This window comes from Sinohyriopsis cumingii, chromosome 19 (assembly GCF_028554795.1).
Source record: "Sinohyriopsis cumingii isolate HCF-2022 chromosome 19, ASM2855479v2, whole genome shotgun sequence".
Taxonomy (NCBI): Eukaryota; Metazoa; Mollusca; class Bivalvia; order Unionida; family Unionidae; genus Sinohyriopsis; species Sinohyriopsis cumingii.
The window spans coordinates 59,019,692-59,033,085 of NC_142979.1; the positions used below are offsets into that span (position 1 = coordinate 59,019,692).

Genomic DNA, 13,394 nt, shown 5'->3' on the forward strand with positions numbered 1-13,394 from the left:
GAGATCATAGCAGTTCTGGGGATCATTAACAGTTAATACAGTAATCAAATGAAAAATGAAGCACATACAAAATTTTGACCAAAGAGTGTATTTAAGATCATTTACCTGAAAGACTTCAATGTTTACACGTGTAAATGACTTAGTGTAGTTTGCCAACAAATTGTTTCCAAAATCAGTAAATGTGTGTATGTGTGTGTGATGTGGATTTTTAACACAGCTTTAAAAATTATCCAGTCATATTGTTATGATGTCTGCAAAGTTGCAATTTATAATGATGTCTAATGATGGGGCATCATGCCACATACATGTAGCACCATGTTCCACCGTGTCACATTGTTCTAACAGCAGGCCAACCAGTCCTAACACTAACCTCTTAATACTGAGTGCCAAGCAAGGTAGCTGTGAGTACCATTTTTATAAGTCTTTGGTATGACTCAGCCGGGGTTCGAACCCAGAACCTCCTGCATCCAAGGCAGACACTCTAACCACTTAGGTCATTGAAGTGGTCAGTAAATGTGTACACAAGCAACCACATGGCTGTTGGCAGCATACATAAAACATTTGTACCTCAAGAAAAAAGTGAATTTATCTTGCCAGCTAATACAAATTGTCTACCCTCAACTCAATCTTCCTATTATACCACAAAGGAGAAAGATTATTTCTCTAGTTCATCATACCTTAACGGATATGGGGAGGCCAAAATTAAAATCTGTAAAATTTAGCCAAGGTATAAAAAGGAACCAATCTTCTTACCTGATGAGTTAATTTTCTTCCGAATTTCTTGCCCATCTCCCACTTTGATACCCAACTTGTTTTTTCTTGTCTTGCCCTTTACATGCCATGTTATCTTTAATGGCTTCCCTGGGTGCAACTTCTTTCCATGTGCAACTACTTGTGGCCTGGACAATGTAAGATTACTATTCAGTGTGGAAACGCTAAAAATTAAATATCAGCTGGCTCTATATATTTAAACTGTTTTAACACATACAGTAGACCCTCATTATAAAACCCTCCAATATAACACTTTCCCATTTAAAACACTGGTATGGGCATGGATTCCATTAAATTGATCAACTCAGTTTTATGACAACTTAATTTTCACAAAATTTCAGTAACTGGCTCAAAATTAACTAATTATAAAGTGAATTTGCAATATTATCTATTTTATTTATTTCAATACACTATTTTCACACAGCTGTGTTAAAACACCTCAAAGTATGGCATTTCCCTCAATACTACTGCTCATGAGAGTCACAAAACAGATTTGCATTATAAGTGAGGCAGTCTTACACAGGGATATTTTAAAGCATATCATGAAAACAAAATTAGGGTATTTACCGATGTGAAATCAATTACTATTGGTCTTCATTAGTAAAGAACTAAAATGAATTTATTGGGATTAATGATCATATCAGTGGTATAGGCAAGACAGCTTTATAGTAAGAAACTTTATAGTGAGCAACCCCTATATAATACTCCATCACTTACAACACAGGTCAACTGTTCTAAACTGGGAGTGTTGTTATTTCTGTACATATATTAATATTAAGCACCTACTGAAGACAATGCCAAGATTCCCTAATTAAATTTTCATTAATTTTCATTAATTCAAATGTTTCATGGAGTGCCAATTGCTCTGAATTTTATGATTGCTACAAATCACAAATTTAAAATTTAAATGAAACAACCAACCTTCTGTAAATCAGTAGGATCCAATTTATAATACACATTTTAGCAATGAAAAAAAGAAACAAACTTTTTCACAAGCAAAAAAAATTGATATAAAAGTAAATAAATTAATTTACAGTATTTGTTCTTTTATATACAAGACATCTAAATATGGTCAGATGACATCTACTGTTATCAAAACACACACACACACATGCAAATTGCGATCTGGGTAATTTTTCTAAGACATGGCATTTAAAGGAATGCTCAAATACATTTTCCAACTCACTGGAACAAAATAAATCTGCCCACACTGTATATTTAAGAATTTTTTTGGATACATTTTAAAGCTCAATATATCTGCACACTAATATTCTAAACAATGGCCCCATCACTTGTATTTGCAAGAGTTAGCTCCTTTTATGCTGAGCACTCTCCACTTTGGAGGTGCAGAGAATATAGTCATTCTGAATAAAGTATAAGCAAGATTGATTTTTTAAGACCATATGTATTTGTGTGAGATAGGAAAATCTCTCCCTCTAAAGTAAGTATGGTAGATAAATATACCAAATTCATCCCTAAAGCTCAAATAGCTGTTAAGCTATAAAGAACCAAAAAGAAAATGGAGGCCCAAGTAAGCGTGAGATCACTCATCTGGCTGACAACCACAAGATCAGTCATCTGTGAAATATGGAAGAGTACAACACATTTCATAGAAATTTCTTCCAATGCTGCTGTTATGTAACTTGTTTCAAGGTTGTTTTTTTGTATCTTCAGCCATATTTGATGGCTGATTTGTCCAATACTGAAGGCCTTTATATACCAGGATATTTTCTGTCATACTGAAAGATCTTTATGCCAGGATGTTTTGTGTCAATACTGAAAGGCCTTTATGCCATGCCAGGACATTTTCTGTCGATACTGAAAGGCCTTTATGCCAGGGTGTTTTCTGTCAATATTGAAAGCCTTCATCCCAGGATGTTTTCTGTCAATACTGAGGACCTTTATGCCAGCTTGTTTTCTGGTAATACTGGAAGACCTTTATGCCAGCTTGTTTTCTGTTAATACTGGAAGACCTTTATGCCAGGATGTTTTGTCAATTGCAAGGCCTTTATGCCAGGATGTTTTCTATCAATACTGAAAGGCTTTATGACAGGATGTTTTCTGTCAATATTGAAAGGCCATTATGCCACAATGTTTTCTATCAATAATGAAGGCCTTTATGCCAGGATGTCTGCAGTCAATACTGAAAGGCCATTATGTCAAAAATGTTTCCTGTTAATACTGAAGGCCTTTATGCCAGATGTTTGCTGTCAATACTCAAGGCATTTATGCCAGAATGATTTCTGTCCATATTGAAAGGCCTTTGTACCAGGATGTTTTTTTGTCGATATTGAAAGGTCTTTATGCCAGAACGTTTTCTGTCAAGATTGAAAGGCTTTTATGCCACAATGTTTTCTGTCAAGATTGAAAGGCTTTTATGCCAGGATGTTTTCTGTCAATACTGAAAGGTCTTTATGCCAGGATATTTTCTGTCAATATTGAAAGGCATTTATGCCATGATGTTTTCTGTCAAGATTGAAAGGCCTTTATGCCAGGATGTTTTCTGTCAATATATAAAGTTCTTTATGCAAGGATGTTTTCTGTCAATATTGAAAGGCCTTTATATCATGATGTTTTCTGTCAATACTGAAGGCCTTTATACCAGAATGTATTGTCAATACTGAAAGGCCTTTATGCCAGAATGTTTTCTGTCAATACTGAAGGTATTTATGCTAGGATATTTTCTGTCAATACTGAAGGCCTTTATGCCAGGATGTTTTCTGTCAATATTGAAAGCCTTCATCCCAGGATGTTTTCTGTCAATACTGAAGGCTGTTATGCCAGGATGTTTTCTGTCAATACTGAAAGGCCTTTATGCCAGGATGTTTTCTGTCAATACTGAAGGCTGGTATGACAGGATGTTTTCTGTCAATACTTAAGGCTGTTATGCCAGGATATTTTCTGTCAATACTGAAAGGCCATTATCCCAGGATGTTTTCTGTCAAAATCAGCCACATATGATATTAATTCATATTTTCAGTTGTTGAATTGACATTAAAATTTTAAAGGATATTTTTCCATTCCCTGATGGTTTCTGTGCATGCACCATCAAACTATGGTTCACAGACATGTTTAGCAATTACTGACATTTCTGACATTGCATACCTAGCAAAAAAACACGTAAATGAGATGAATCACAGATGGTCAGGTTTAAAAATGAGCAGCAGCCTGTGGCAGGATGCAGATACGCATATGACCTGATCTTTTCATACATTCATAGGTCTTCTTGTTTTTTTGCTTTCTAATTTTCTCTTTGCAATCTCAAAATATATGGCCATTAAAGTTGTCATGTAGGACAAAAGGTGCTGGAAACTGTTCAATAAGATGGTTGTGATCAGATAGATGGATTTTACTACTTGGAGGGATGTGTTCAGCAAAATGTAAGAATTTTATGAATGGGCACATCATTGGCTATATCCTGTATTGTATCATTGAGGAGTTTTATGAATGGGCACATCAATGGCTATATCCTGTGTTGTAGCATTGACAAGTTTATTGAATAGGTATATTAATGGCTATATACTGTATTGTAGCATTGAGGAGCTTTATGAATGGGCACATCAATGGCTATATCCCATATTGTAGCATTGAGGAGTTTTATGAATGGGCACATCGATGGCTATTTGCTGTATTGTAGCATTGAGGAGTTTTATGAATGGGCACATCAATGGCTATACACCGTACTGAGCATTGAGGAATTTTATGAATGGGCACATCAATGGCTATATCCCATATTGTAGCATTGAGGAGTGTTATAAATGGGCACAATAATGGCTAAATCTTGTACTGAGCACTGAGGAGTTTTATGAATGGGCACATCAATGACTATATAATGTATTGTATCATTGTGGAGTTTTATGACTGGGCACATCAATGGCTATATACTGTATTGTAGCATTGAGGAGTTTTACATATAAGCATGTCAATGGCTATTTACCGTATTGCAGCATTGAGGAGTTTTATGACTGGGCACAAAAATGGCTATATCCTTTAGTATAGTATTGGCAAAAAAAAAGCATATTACTGTACCAGTAAAGCAAGTAACTAACAGCATGGAGTATCTGCTGATCCACCCAAGTGAATCCAATTTTATTTAGCTTTTTTTTTAAAATTACTTAAATGTGATATATTTTATTCACTTTCAATGTTTGAAGCACATTATCAGACAAGTTTTGCAATTGCACTCAAGAAGTAATTGGCCTGCCAAGCCTCAAGTGCTTTCGCCATCCAAAATGGTGGATGTCAACTTCATTTGCTTGGGAGTCAGTGATGAAAAATCATGGCCAATTTCCTTGGTTCAAAAGAGTTTCCTCTTTCAAGTCACAAGCTGAATCATTTTTGATACATTTAAAATCAGGTCTCACACAACTGATAGTTGTTATGAGAGTTGTCTCAAAATGGGAGTCTATTACTTCCACAGATGTTCTCCCCACCTGTATATGTGACCAATAAGGGGACAGAGATTTGTAATTTTTTTCCTCATATTAGGGCTACAAAGGTGATATACCTGCGCAAAGAACCTTGCCCCTTTTGATGGTTCCAACCATAACTTGTGTGTATCTGATCACAATGGTGACTATTAAAAGTATGTAGACAAGTGAAACTGAACCTATCTTTAATACATCCATGGAAGCCTCGCATGACTAGCCTACTGATCAGACCAGGCCTTCTGTTGACCTGTCTTTAATACATCCATGGAAGCCTCGCATGGCTAGCCTACTGATCAGACCAGGCCTTCTGTTGACCTGTCTTTAATACATCCATGGAAGCCTCGCATGACTAGCCTACCGATCAGACCAGGCGTTCTGTTGACCTGTCTTTAATACATTCATGGAAGCCTCGCATGACTAGCCTGCTGATCAGACCAGGCCTTCTGTTCACCTGTCTTTAATACATCCATGGAAGCCTTGCATGACTAGCCTGTTGATCAGACCAGGCCTTCTGTTCACCTGTCTTGCTAATGTTGAGGCTGAAGTAGCACGCTGCATCAGAGTGGCAACATTCAGCCTCTCCTCTCTCAACTACCAGGATCTTCTCCTCTACCAACACAAGAACCAAGCTGCAGCAAATGGGCTGCCTCCACTTACTGACCTCTTATGGTCACAGGGGGCAAAATAAATTGACAGTAACAAATTTTAACACTGAGAATAATCTAGTGTGTGGATGGATGTATAGGCTGACAGATACACACGGATGTTAAAGGGACTGCTATGTCAACCTCCTGCCAAGGTTGGCTCAACAAAAATTATGCTTACACAAATTGATAGGAAAGTACTACACATTAATTCCATAATTTTATGATAGCTGGATAACACCTTTAAAAAAAAAGGCCTTTGCATCAATATAGAGTTGTTATTATCTGGAAAAGAGATCTGAAGGTGAATGTGGAGTTGTTAATGTCTGAAACAAGGCCTCAGGGTCACTGCAGAGTTGCTAAAGGGAGGTAATTCAATATCTGTCTGCTATCTCTTCTTACCTTTTACTACTTTTATATTCACAGTAAGGACACACAAATATCGCAAAGTGCTGATAATAGACATGGTAACGTGTTTTGTGATATTCCTCGGTCTTTACGCCACAAAGTGTGCACTTGAATCCTTTTGCAGTTCTGCTGATATAATCTGGAAGAAAACAAAATATCAAATTGGGAACCAGATCACTCACCCTGCCTGCACTGACCTAATAAACAATAACAGTCAGCCATATTATCTATTATAGTAGGATGCTTTTGTCACACTTTTGATCAAAATTCTGTGTAGTGTTTTCTTTTTCTGGAAAGTAATTTTTTTCTTCTAAGTTTAGAATAGATGGCATAGATGAATGTAGATCCACATCATCTGAATAAACTTAAATCAAAATTTGCATTTGTGCAAGACCAAAACCCCCAAAAGGAATCAAAATCTTAAACATTTTTATAAATGGGCATGAGAAATCTACCTACATATGCACATAAAACATACATACCACATTTCATGCATCTCAATAGTTATTTGCTAAATTATGCAAACAAGGGTTTCATAAAGTCAAACAAGAGACTCATGATGGTAATGATGCTCTACTGTTCGAAGTGAATTTTTAGGATTTAAAGATAAGACTTTTTCTTCCTTTTCAACTGCCAATTGCTAAGCATTAAAACCAACTCTGATATTCTTTAGCAATAAGATTTAAAATTAGCCACTACTGGACGTAAGTCTTCTGGTGAAAACCAATTGTTGAGTTGACTTTCTGTTGAGAAGGAGCAGCAATAATATTTTCAGGATGATAGCTTGGGTGACCAAACTGGGTACTAGAACAGCACAATTTTTATATCAGACAAACTGACATCACAAGATGTCTTTTGGTGAAAACCCCATGCAGTGTTACACGTAGGATCTCAAGGAAAGGAACATGAAATATCTGCTAATGATATACCAATTTCAAATGGTTCTTAAATTACAGTCTAATTTCAAATGGTTCTTAAATTAAAGAGTCTAATTTCAAATGGTTCTTAAATTACAAAGTCTAATTTCAAATGGTTCTTAAATTATAGAGACTAATTTCAAATAGTTCTTAAATTACAGTCTAATTTCAAATGGTTCTTAAATTAAAGAGTCTAATTTCAAATGGTTCTTAAATTAAAGAGTCTAATTTCAAATGGTTCTTAAATTACAAAGTCTAATTTCAAATGGTTCTTAAATTATAGAGACTAATTTCAAATAGTTCTTAAATTACAGTCTAATTTCAAATAATTCTTAAATTATAGAGACTAATTTCAAATAGTTCTTAAATTAGAGTCTAATTTCAAATGGTTCTTAAATTATAGAGACTAATTTCAAATAGTTCTTAAATTACAGTCTAATTTCAAATGGTTCTTAAATTAAAGAGTCTAATTTCAAATAGTTCTTAAATTAGAGTCTAATTTCAAATAATTCTTAAATTATAGAGACTAATTTCAAATAGTTCTTAAATTAGAGTCTAATTTCAAATGGTTCTTAAATTAAAGAGTCTAATTTCAAATGGTTCTTAAATTACAGTCTAATTTCAAATAATTCTTAAATTATAGAGACTAATTTCAAATAGTTCTTAAATTACAGTCTAATTTCAAATGGTTCTTAAATTATAGAGACTAATTTCAAATAGTTCTTAAATTACAGTCTAATTTCAAATGGTTCTTAAATTAAAGAGTCTAATTTCAAATGGTTCTTAAATTATAGAGACTAATTTCAAATAGTTCTTAAATTAGAGTCTAATTTCAAATGGTTCTTAAATTAAAGAGTCTAATTTCAAATGGTTCTTAAATTACAGTCTAATTTCAAATAATTCTTAAATTATAGAGACTAATTTCAAATAGTTCTTAAATTAGAGTCTAATTTCAAATGGTTCTTAAATTAAAGAGTCTAATTTCAAATGGTTCTTAAATTATAGAGACTAATTTCAAATAGTTCTTAAATTAGAGTCTAATTTCAAATGGTTCTTAAATTAAAGAGTCTAATTTCAAATGGTTCTTAAATTACAGTCTAATTTCAAATAATTCTTAAATTATAGAGACTAATTTCAAATAGTTCTTAAATTAGAGTCTAATTTCAAATGGTTCTTAAATTAAAGAGTCTAATTTCAAATAGTTCTTAAATTACAGTCTAATTTCAAATAATTCTTAAATTATAGAGACTAATTTCAAATAGTTCTTAAATTACAGTCTAATTTCAAATGGTTCTTAAATTAAAGAGTCTAATTTCAAATGGTTCTTAAATTACAGTCTAATTTCAAATGGTTCTTAAATTAAAGAGTCTAATTTCAAATGGTTCTTAAATTATAGAGACTAATTTCAAATAGTTCTTAAATTACAGTTTAATTTCAAATGGTTCTTAAATTATAGAGACTAATTTCAAATAGTTCTTAAATTACAGTTTAATTTCAAATGGTTCTTAAATTATAGAGACTAATTTCAAATAGTTCTTAAATTACAGTTTAATTTCAAATGGTTCTTAAATTATAGAGACTAATTTCAAATAGTTCTTAAATTACAGTCTAATTTCAAATGGTTCTTAAATTAAAGAGTCTAATTTCAAATGGTTCTTAAATTATAGAGACTAATTTCAAATAGTTCTTAAATTACAGTCTAATTTCAAATAATTCTTAAATTATAGAGACTAATTTCAAATAGTTCTTAAATTACAGTCTAATTTCAAATGGTTCTTAAATTATAGAGAGAAAAGCAAAACTGTTAGTAAACACTTAAAATTACTGACCTATTACCATGAATTAAAGAATGCTCCCCCCTCCATAGTGCTAAAGACATTCTGATTATAATGTGCAACTTTTATCTCTAAACTAAAATGTTAGAGCAAAAAGGAAACTTAAAATACTGTCATGTGACCTTGACCTTTAAAACAGGACCATAAATGAACACACCTATTAAGATATTTTAGTATACCAGGTCTCATTCCTTAAACATCTAATAGGTCTGGAGTTATAAACCGGAATGGAAAGTGTGATAAAAAAAAAACTTCAAATATTAAATTGTGACCTTGACCTGAAAATATGACCTTCACCTTATTATGATTTATAAATTTCATCCACTAATGTCAAACAACTCAAATATCATAAAGAAGAATGGAAAGTGTAATGGAAAACTTAAAATATTGAGCTCTGACTTTGATCTTTAAAACAGGACCCTAATTTTAACCAAAAAGACACACCTTCTAATGATGATTTAAAGGTATATAAAGTTTTTATTTTTAATCTTAAGCTGTTAAGGGTTTAGAGTATAATGGAAGGTGTGTGGGAAAACCTGTGACCTTGACCATGAATACTGGACCCAAAGTGTGGTACATGACACACTTCATCTGATCATATCAAAAAATACCAAGTTTATTCTGTAATCTAAATTTGCTTGAAGGACACGGCATGGAAAGTGTCAAAGAAAATTTACAGTACTGAACCTTGACCATGACCTTGCAGATAAGACCCCAACATCTTCTAATGAGGTATATATATGTATATAGCAATTTTCATGACTTGATTTTAAACAGCGTTAAAGTCACAAAGCAGAAATAAATGTATGACCAACCAACAAAAACATGGATACTATGTAAACTGTATGAAAAGGCAGACATCAAAATTATAACAAAACAACACATAAACTAAGACCACTTAGCAAAAGCAATCAATAAAAGAAGCTTTGGTTCTTCTTCTGCAAATATATGTGTAGTGAAAGGCACTGTTAATGGCTAGGCACATGATCCAGTACATCAATGTAGACTGTCGCAGGCATTGTGGCATTTATTCAGAGCACATTACAGGGTCTTCTATTCCAATAAACCCTGAGAGAACAAAGATGGCATCCTTCTGATATATTCAAGCATTTTTGTTCATTATGATAAATTTAACAGTTAAGGATTTTCTTCCAATTTGCAAACAAACCTATTTTTCATGAATACACAACCAGCATATCACACCATATTTGTCTGACATTGAAATGACTTAACTGATGAACTGATAATGATTGATTTGTTTTTGCATGTAATCAATACATTAATAAATGAAACACAAAGATGCAAAATTTCATACCTGTTATTGTAAGCTGTTGTGATTTATGAGCAGTAACAACTGTCTTGTGTGTTTTCTGAACACCTCCCACTGTCCTGTAGATAACAGGTTTTCCTCTGTGAGCTTTCTTCATATGTATTATACAATATCGTCTGAAATCCATATATATATATATATATATATATATATATATATATATATACACACATACATATACATACACACACAACACGTAAGTATGAAATGTAGAAAATTATTGGTCAAATATTTCATATTTCTTTTATTGATTTGCATGTCTTAAAAGATACGTCTTTATATTTCAATATGTGAAAATGTAAGATAGCCCATTATGCCATGAGACACTGATTATCTGTGTGTGTGCTTTTGGATTTTTGATGGTTTTAAAAATGTTAGTCATATTACTATGATATCTGCAGTGTGGCAATCCATAGTGATGTTAAGCAGTGGGACTTCATTCCACACACATGTAACATCATGTCCCACCCAGTCAAATTAATCTCAAACCAGGCCCAACAGTCCTAACACTAACCTCTTAATGCTGAGTGCTAAGCAAGGAAACACTGATTATGTATGCCAAGAGAAATTATTGCAGCAATAAAATTTTGTGAGCTTGAGCGCTAAATGGTACTGCACGACTTTTCTGTCAGGGAAGTTATTTTCCATTTATTTGACTCACCACTGCTCACTTTTCTATGAAGTTATGTCCCCTGTCAACATTATTAAAATTTTCTTTTTCAGCATTAATGCCTCATATAGCTCATCTTGCGGAATAAAAACATATTTTAACTTTATATATTTTAACTTGTGGCTTTACCACTCATTAAAACAGCATGTCTTTAGCACCACACAATGAAACACACCAGGTAGTAACATATGAGAAGAAAACACATTATACGACCCCAGAGGGGTAAGAAGCTGAGCAAGATCGGCTCATTAATACGTGTTGATCCTACTCAGAGATCTTGACAACATATGGTTATATTCCATATCTGATCAAAATTTTACCCAAAATTGTGTCTCCTGATTGGTAACAAGTTCAGCTAATGTAATGGGAGATAACCTTCATTACTATGCCAGGGTCAAGACCAAAACTTTCTTGGGGACCATGACATACAGAAGTGCTAGGCCAAGATCATAGGTCTCAAAAGTGTTACATATATGCCAAAAATTAAATACATGTAAACAACATTCGTTATGCACTTAGTGCATACCTCTGAGCTTATATTTAATAAATATTTATGACACTGACCTAAGAGATCTATATTTTCACTTAAACATGACGAGGAAAACAATGCATTGAAATTTTTTTGCATATAACTTGGTGTCTTCTCTTGGCACAAATTACAAGTGGATATAGGCACAACAAGCTTAATAATACAGTATAGTTCATTTCACAGTATTTTTAATTGAACCTTTCAGTGAAACTTGAGATAAAGGAGTAACCTGACATATAACGAACATATATAACTGGACACTGTTATCTGTGAAACATACCCAAGATTAACATTTTATTATTTAATCTCATCTGTGCTATTTGCCAGTATTCAGTAGACAGGTACACACATGTGGAAAAACAGCATTATATGTCAATTAACCAAATTTTGTTTAAAACTAAATTTGTTACCCATATAACTGGACAGCAAATCCCAACTAATATGGCAAATAATCTATAAATATTCAAGTAAATTAAAATAAAACATTACATGTGATGTTGTAAAATCCATAACTTTGTAAAAATTTTTTAACTTGAAGCAAAATAAATAAATGGGTGGAGAGAAAATATATATTGATGTCAAATGGTTCTGCTAATAACATGAGATGACAATGAGATAATGATTGTCCATGTCTTAGTTATTAGCATAACTACAACGATAATCCAGAAGTTATAGTCAAAGCAGCATAGTACTTGCTGCACTTGGTTAAATTTTGCGGCATTAAGTATAAGTACAAAAGCCATAAATGCAGCTCGTATAATACAAAAATAGTAATGTGGTATGTTGGTCAAGAAACGCAGCCGCCATGTTCCCACCATTTTTACCAATTCAACCAAGCCTACATAAATCTACATTGAAAGAACAGTCCTTCAGAAACACCAATTCTAACATTAAAATACTACAACCAATGGTTTGATTTAACTATGTTACCTTTGATTCAGATGAAAATTCTGTTACCTCAACAAAATTGGTGCTCCTCTGATCACAGTATACATTTGGTTCTGCACATAATAACTTTTGGAACTCCACGGACATAAACAATGTGCAAGTACTCATGGCCAAATGGCATTATCAGTGCATGAATCAATGATGTAAGGTAGTGTCATCAGTTCCAAATATGATGTGTAAAGAACGATTTTAGTGCCACATTAAAAGGTGCGAAATTCATGTTGACATTATTACTCGTATTGAACCTTTATTACGGCCTGCATCTGAAGATAAAAAGATTTTAACATCTTTTATTTTCTTCCTGGTGTCTTTGTTGTAATTCTACAGGACAATAAATAGTACATGGTTTCATGGACACGACAAGTTATATGCGCCACCAATATTTCTGGGTTCTACAGTCTGCACAATTTTAAAGGTACATTTTTTTCTTCTTCTGGCCTTTGATTATATGTTTTTTTGTGTGTCTTTAATCAGTTCATAATGATGTATGTTGCTGCTCCTAACTTTGCTAAAATTACACACAGCTAATTCAAGGAAAGTGACGATGATGATGTAACAAAATGGCGGTATGAAAATAGCCCACATTTGTTAATTATTTTGAGCTTATCAATGGATGCAAAAACAATTTTGCCACTTGAGCATGCTGGAGGTATTTTAATTATTACTGCATTTACACATCTACATCTGGTTGCTCTAAGATAAACTTTTATCATAATTTATGTCACTCAAAAGTCAGTCAGTAACATAGGTATCATTTTCTCGTCCAAACAAAAGACAAGACTACTTCTTGGGGACTGACATACTGGACAAGACTATTTCTCTGGAACTATGACATACAGAACAACTTCTAAGGACTATGACATACAGAACAAATTCTAAGGACTACGACATACAGAACAACTTCTAAGAACT

General features: G+C 33.2%; 1 protein-coding gene across 1 annotated transcript in view; it reads right to left on the reverse strand.

Moving 5' to 3' along the window:
• The window catches only part of LOC149775781 (uncharacterized), a 92,304-nt gene that overhangs the window by 27,423 nt on the left and 51,487 nt on the right, over positions 1 to 13,394 (reverse strand). The window contains exons 10-12 of the mRNA XM_089944129.1: positions 10,321 to 10,451; positions 6,248 to 6,392; positions 754 to 899 (exon numbers count right to left, since the gene is read on the reverse strand). Of these exons, the coding sequence (XP_089800255.1) occupies positions 754 to 899; positions 6,248 to 6,392; positions 10,321 to 10,451 (422 nt within the window). The remainder of the gene's footprint in view (positions 1 to 753; positions 900 to 6,247; positions 6,393 to 10,320; positions 10,452 to 13,394) is intronic.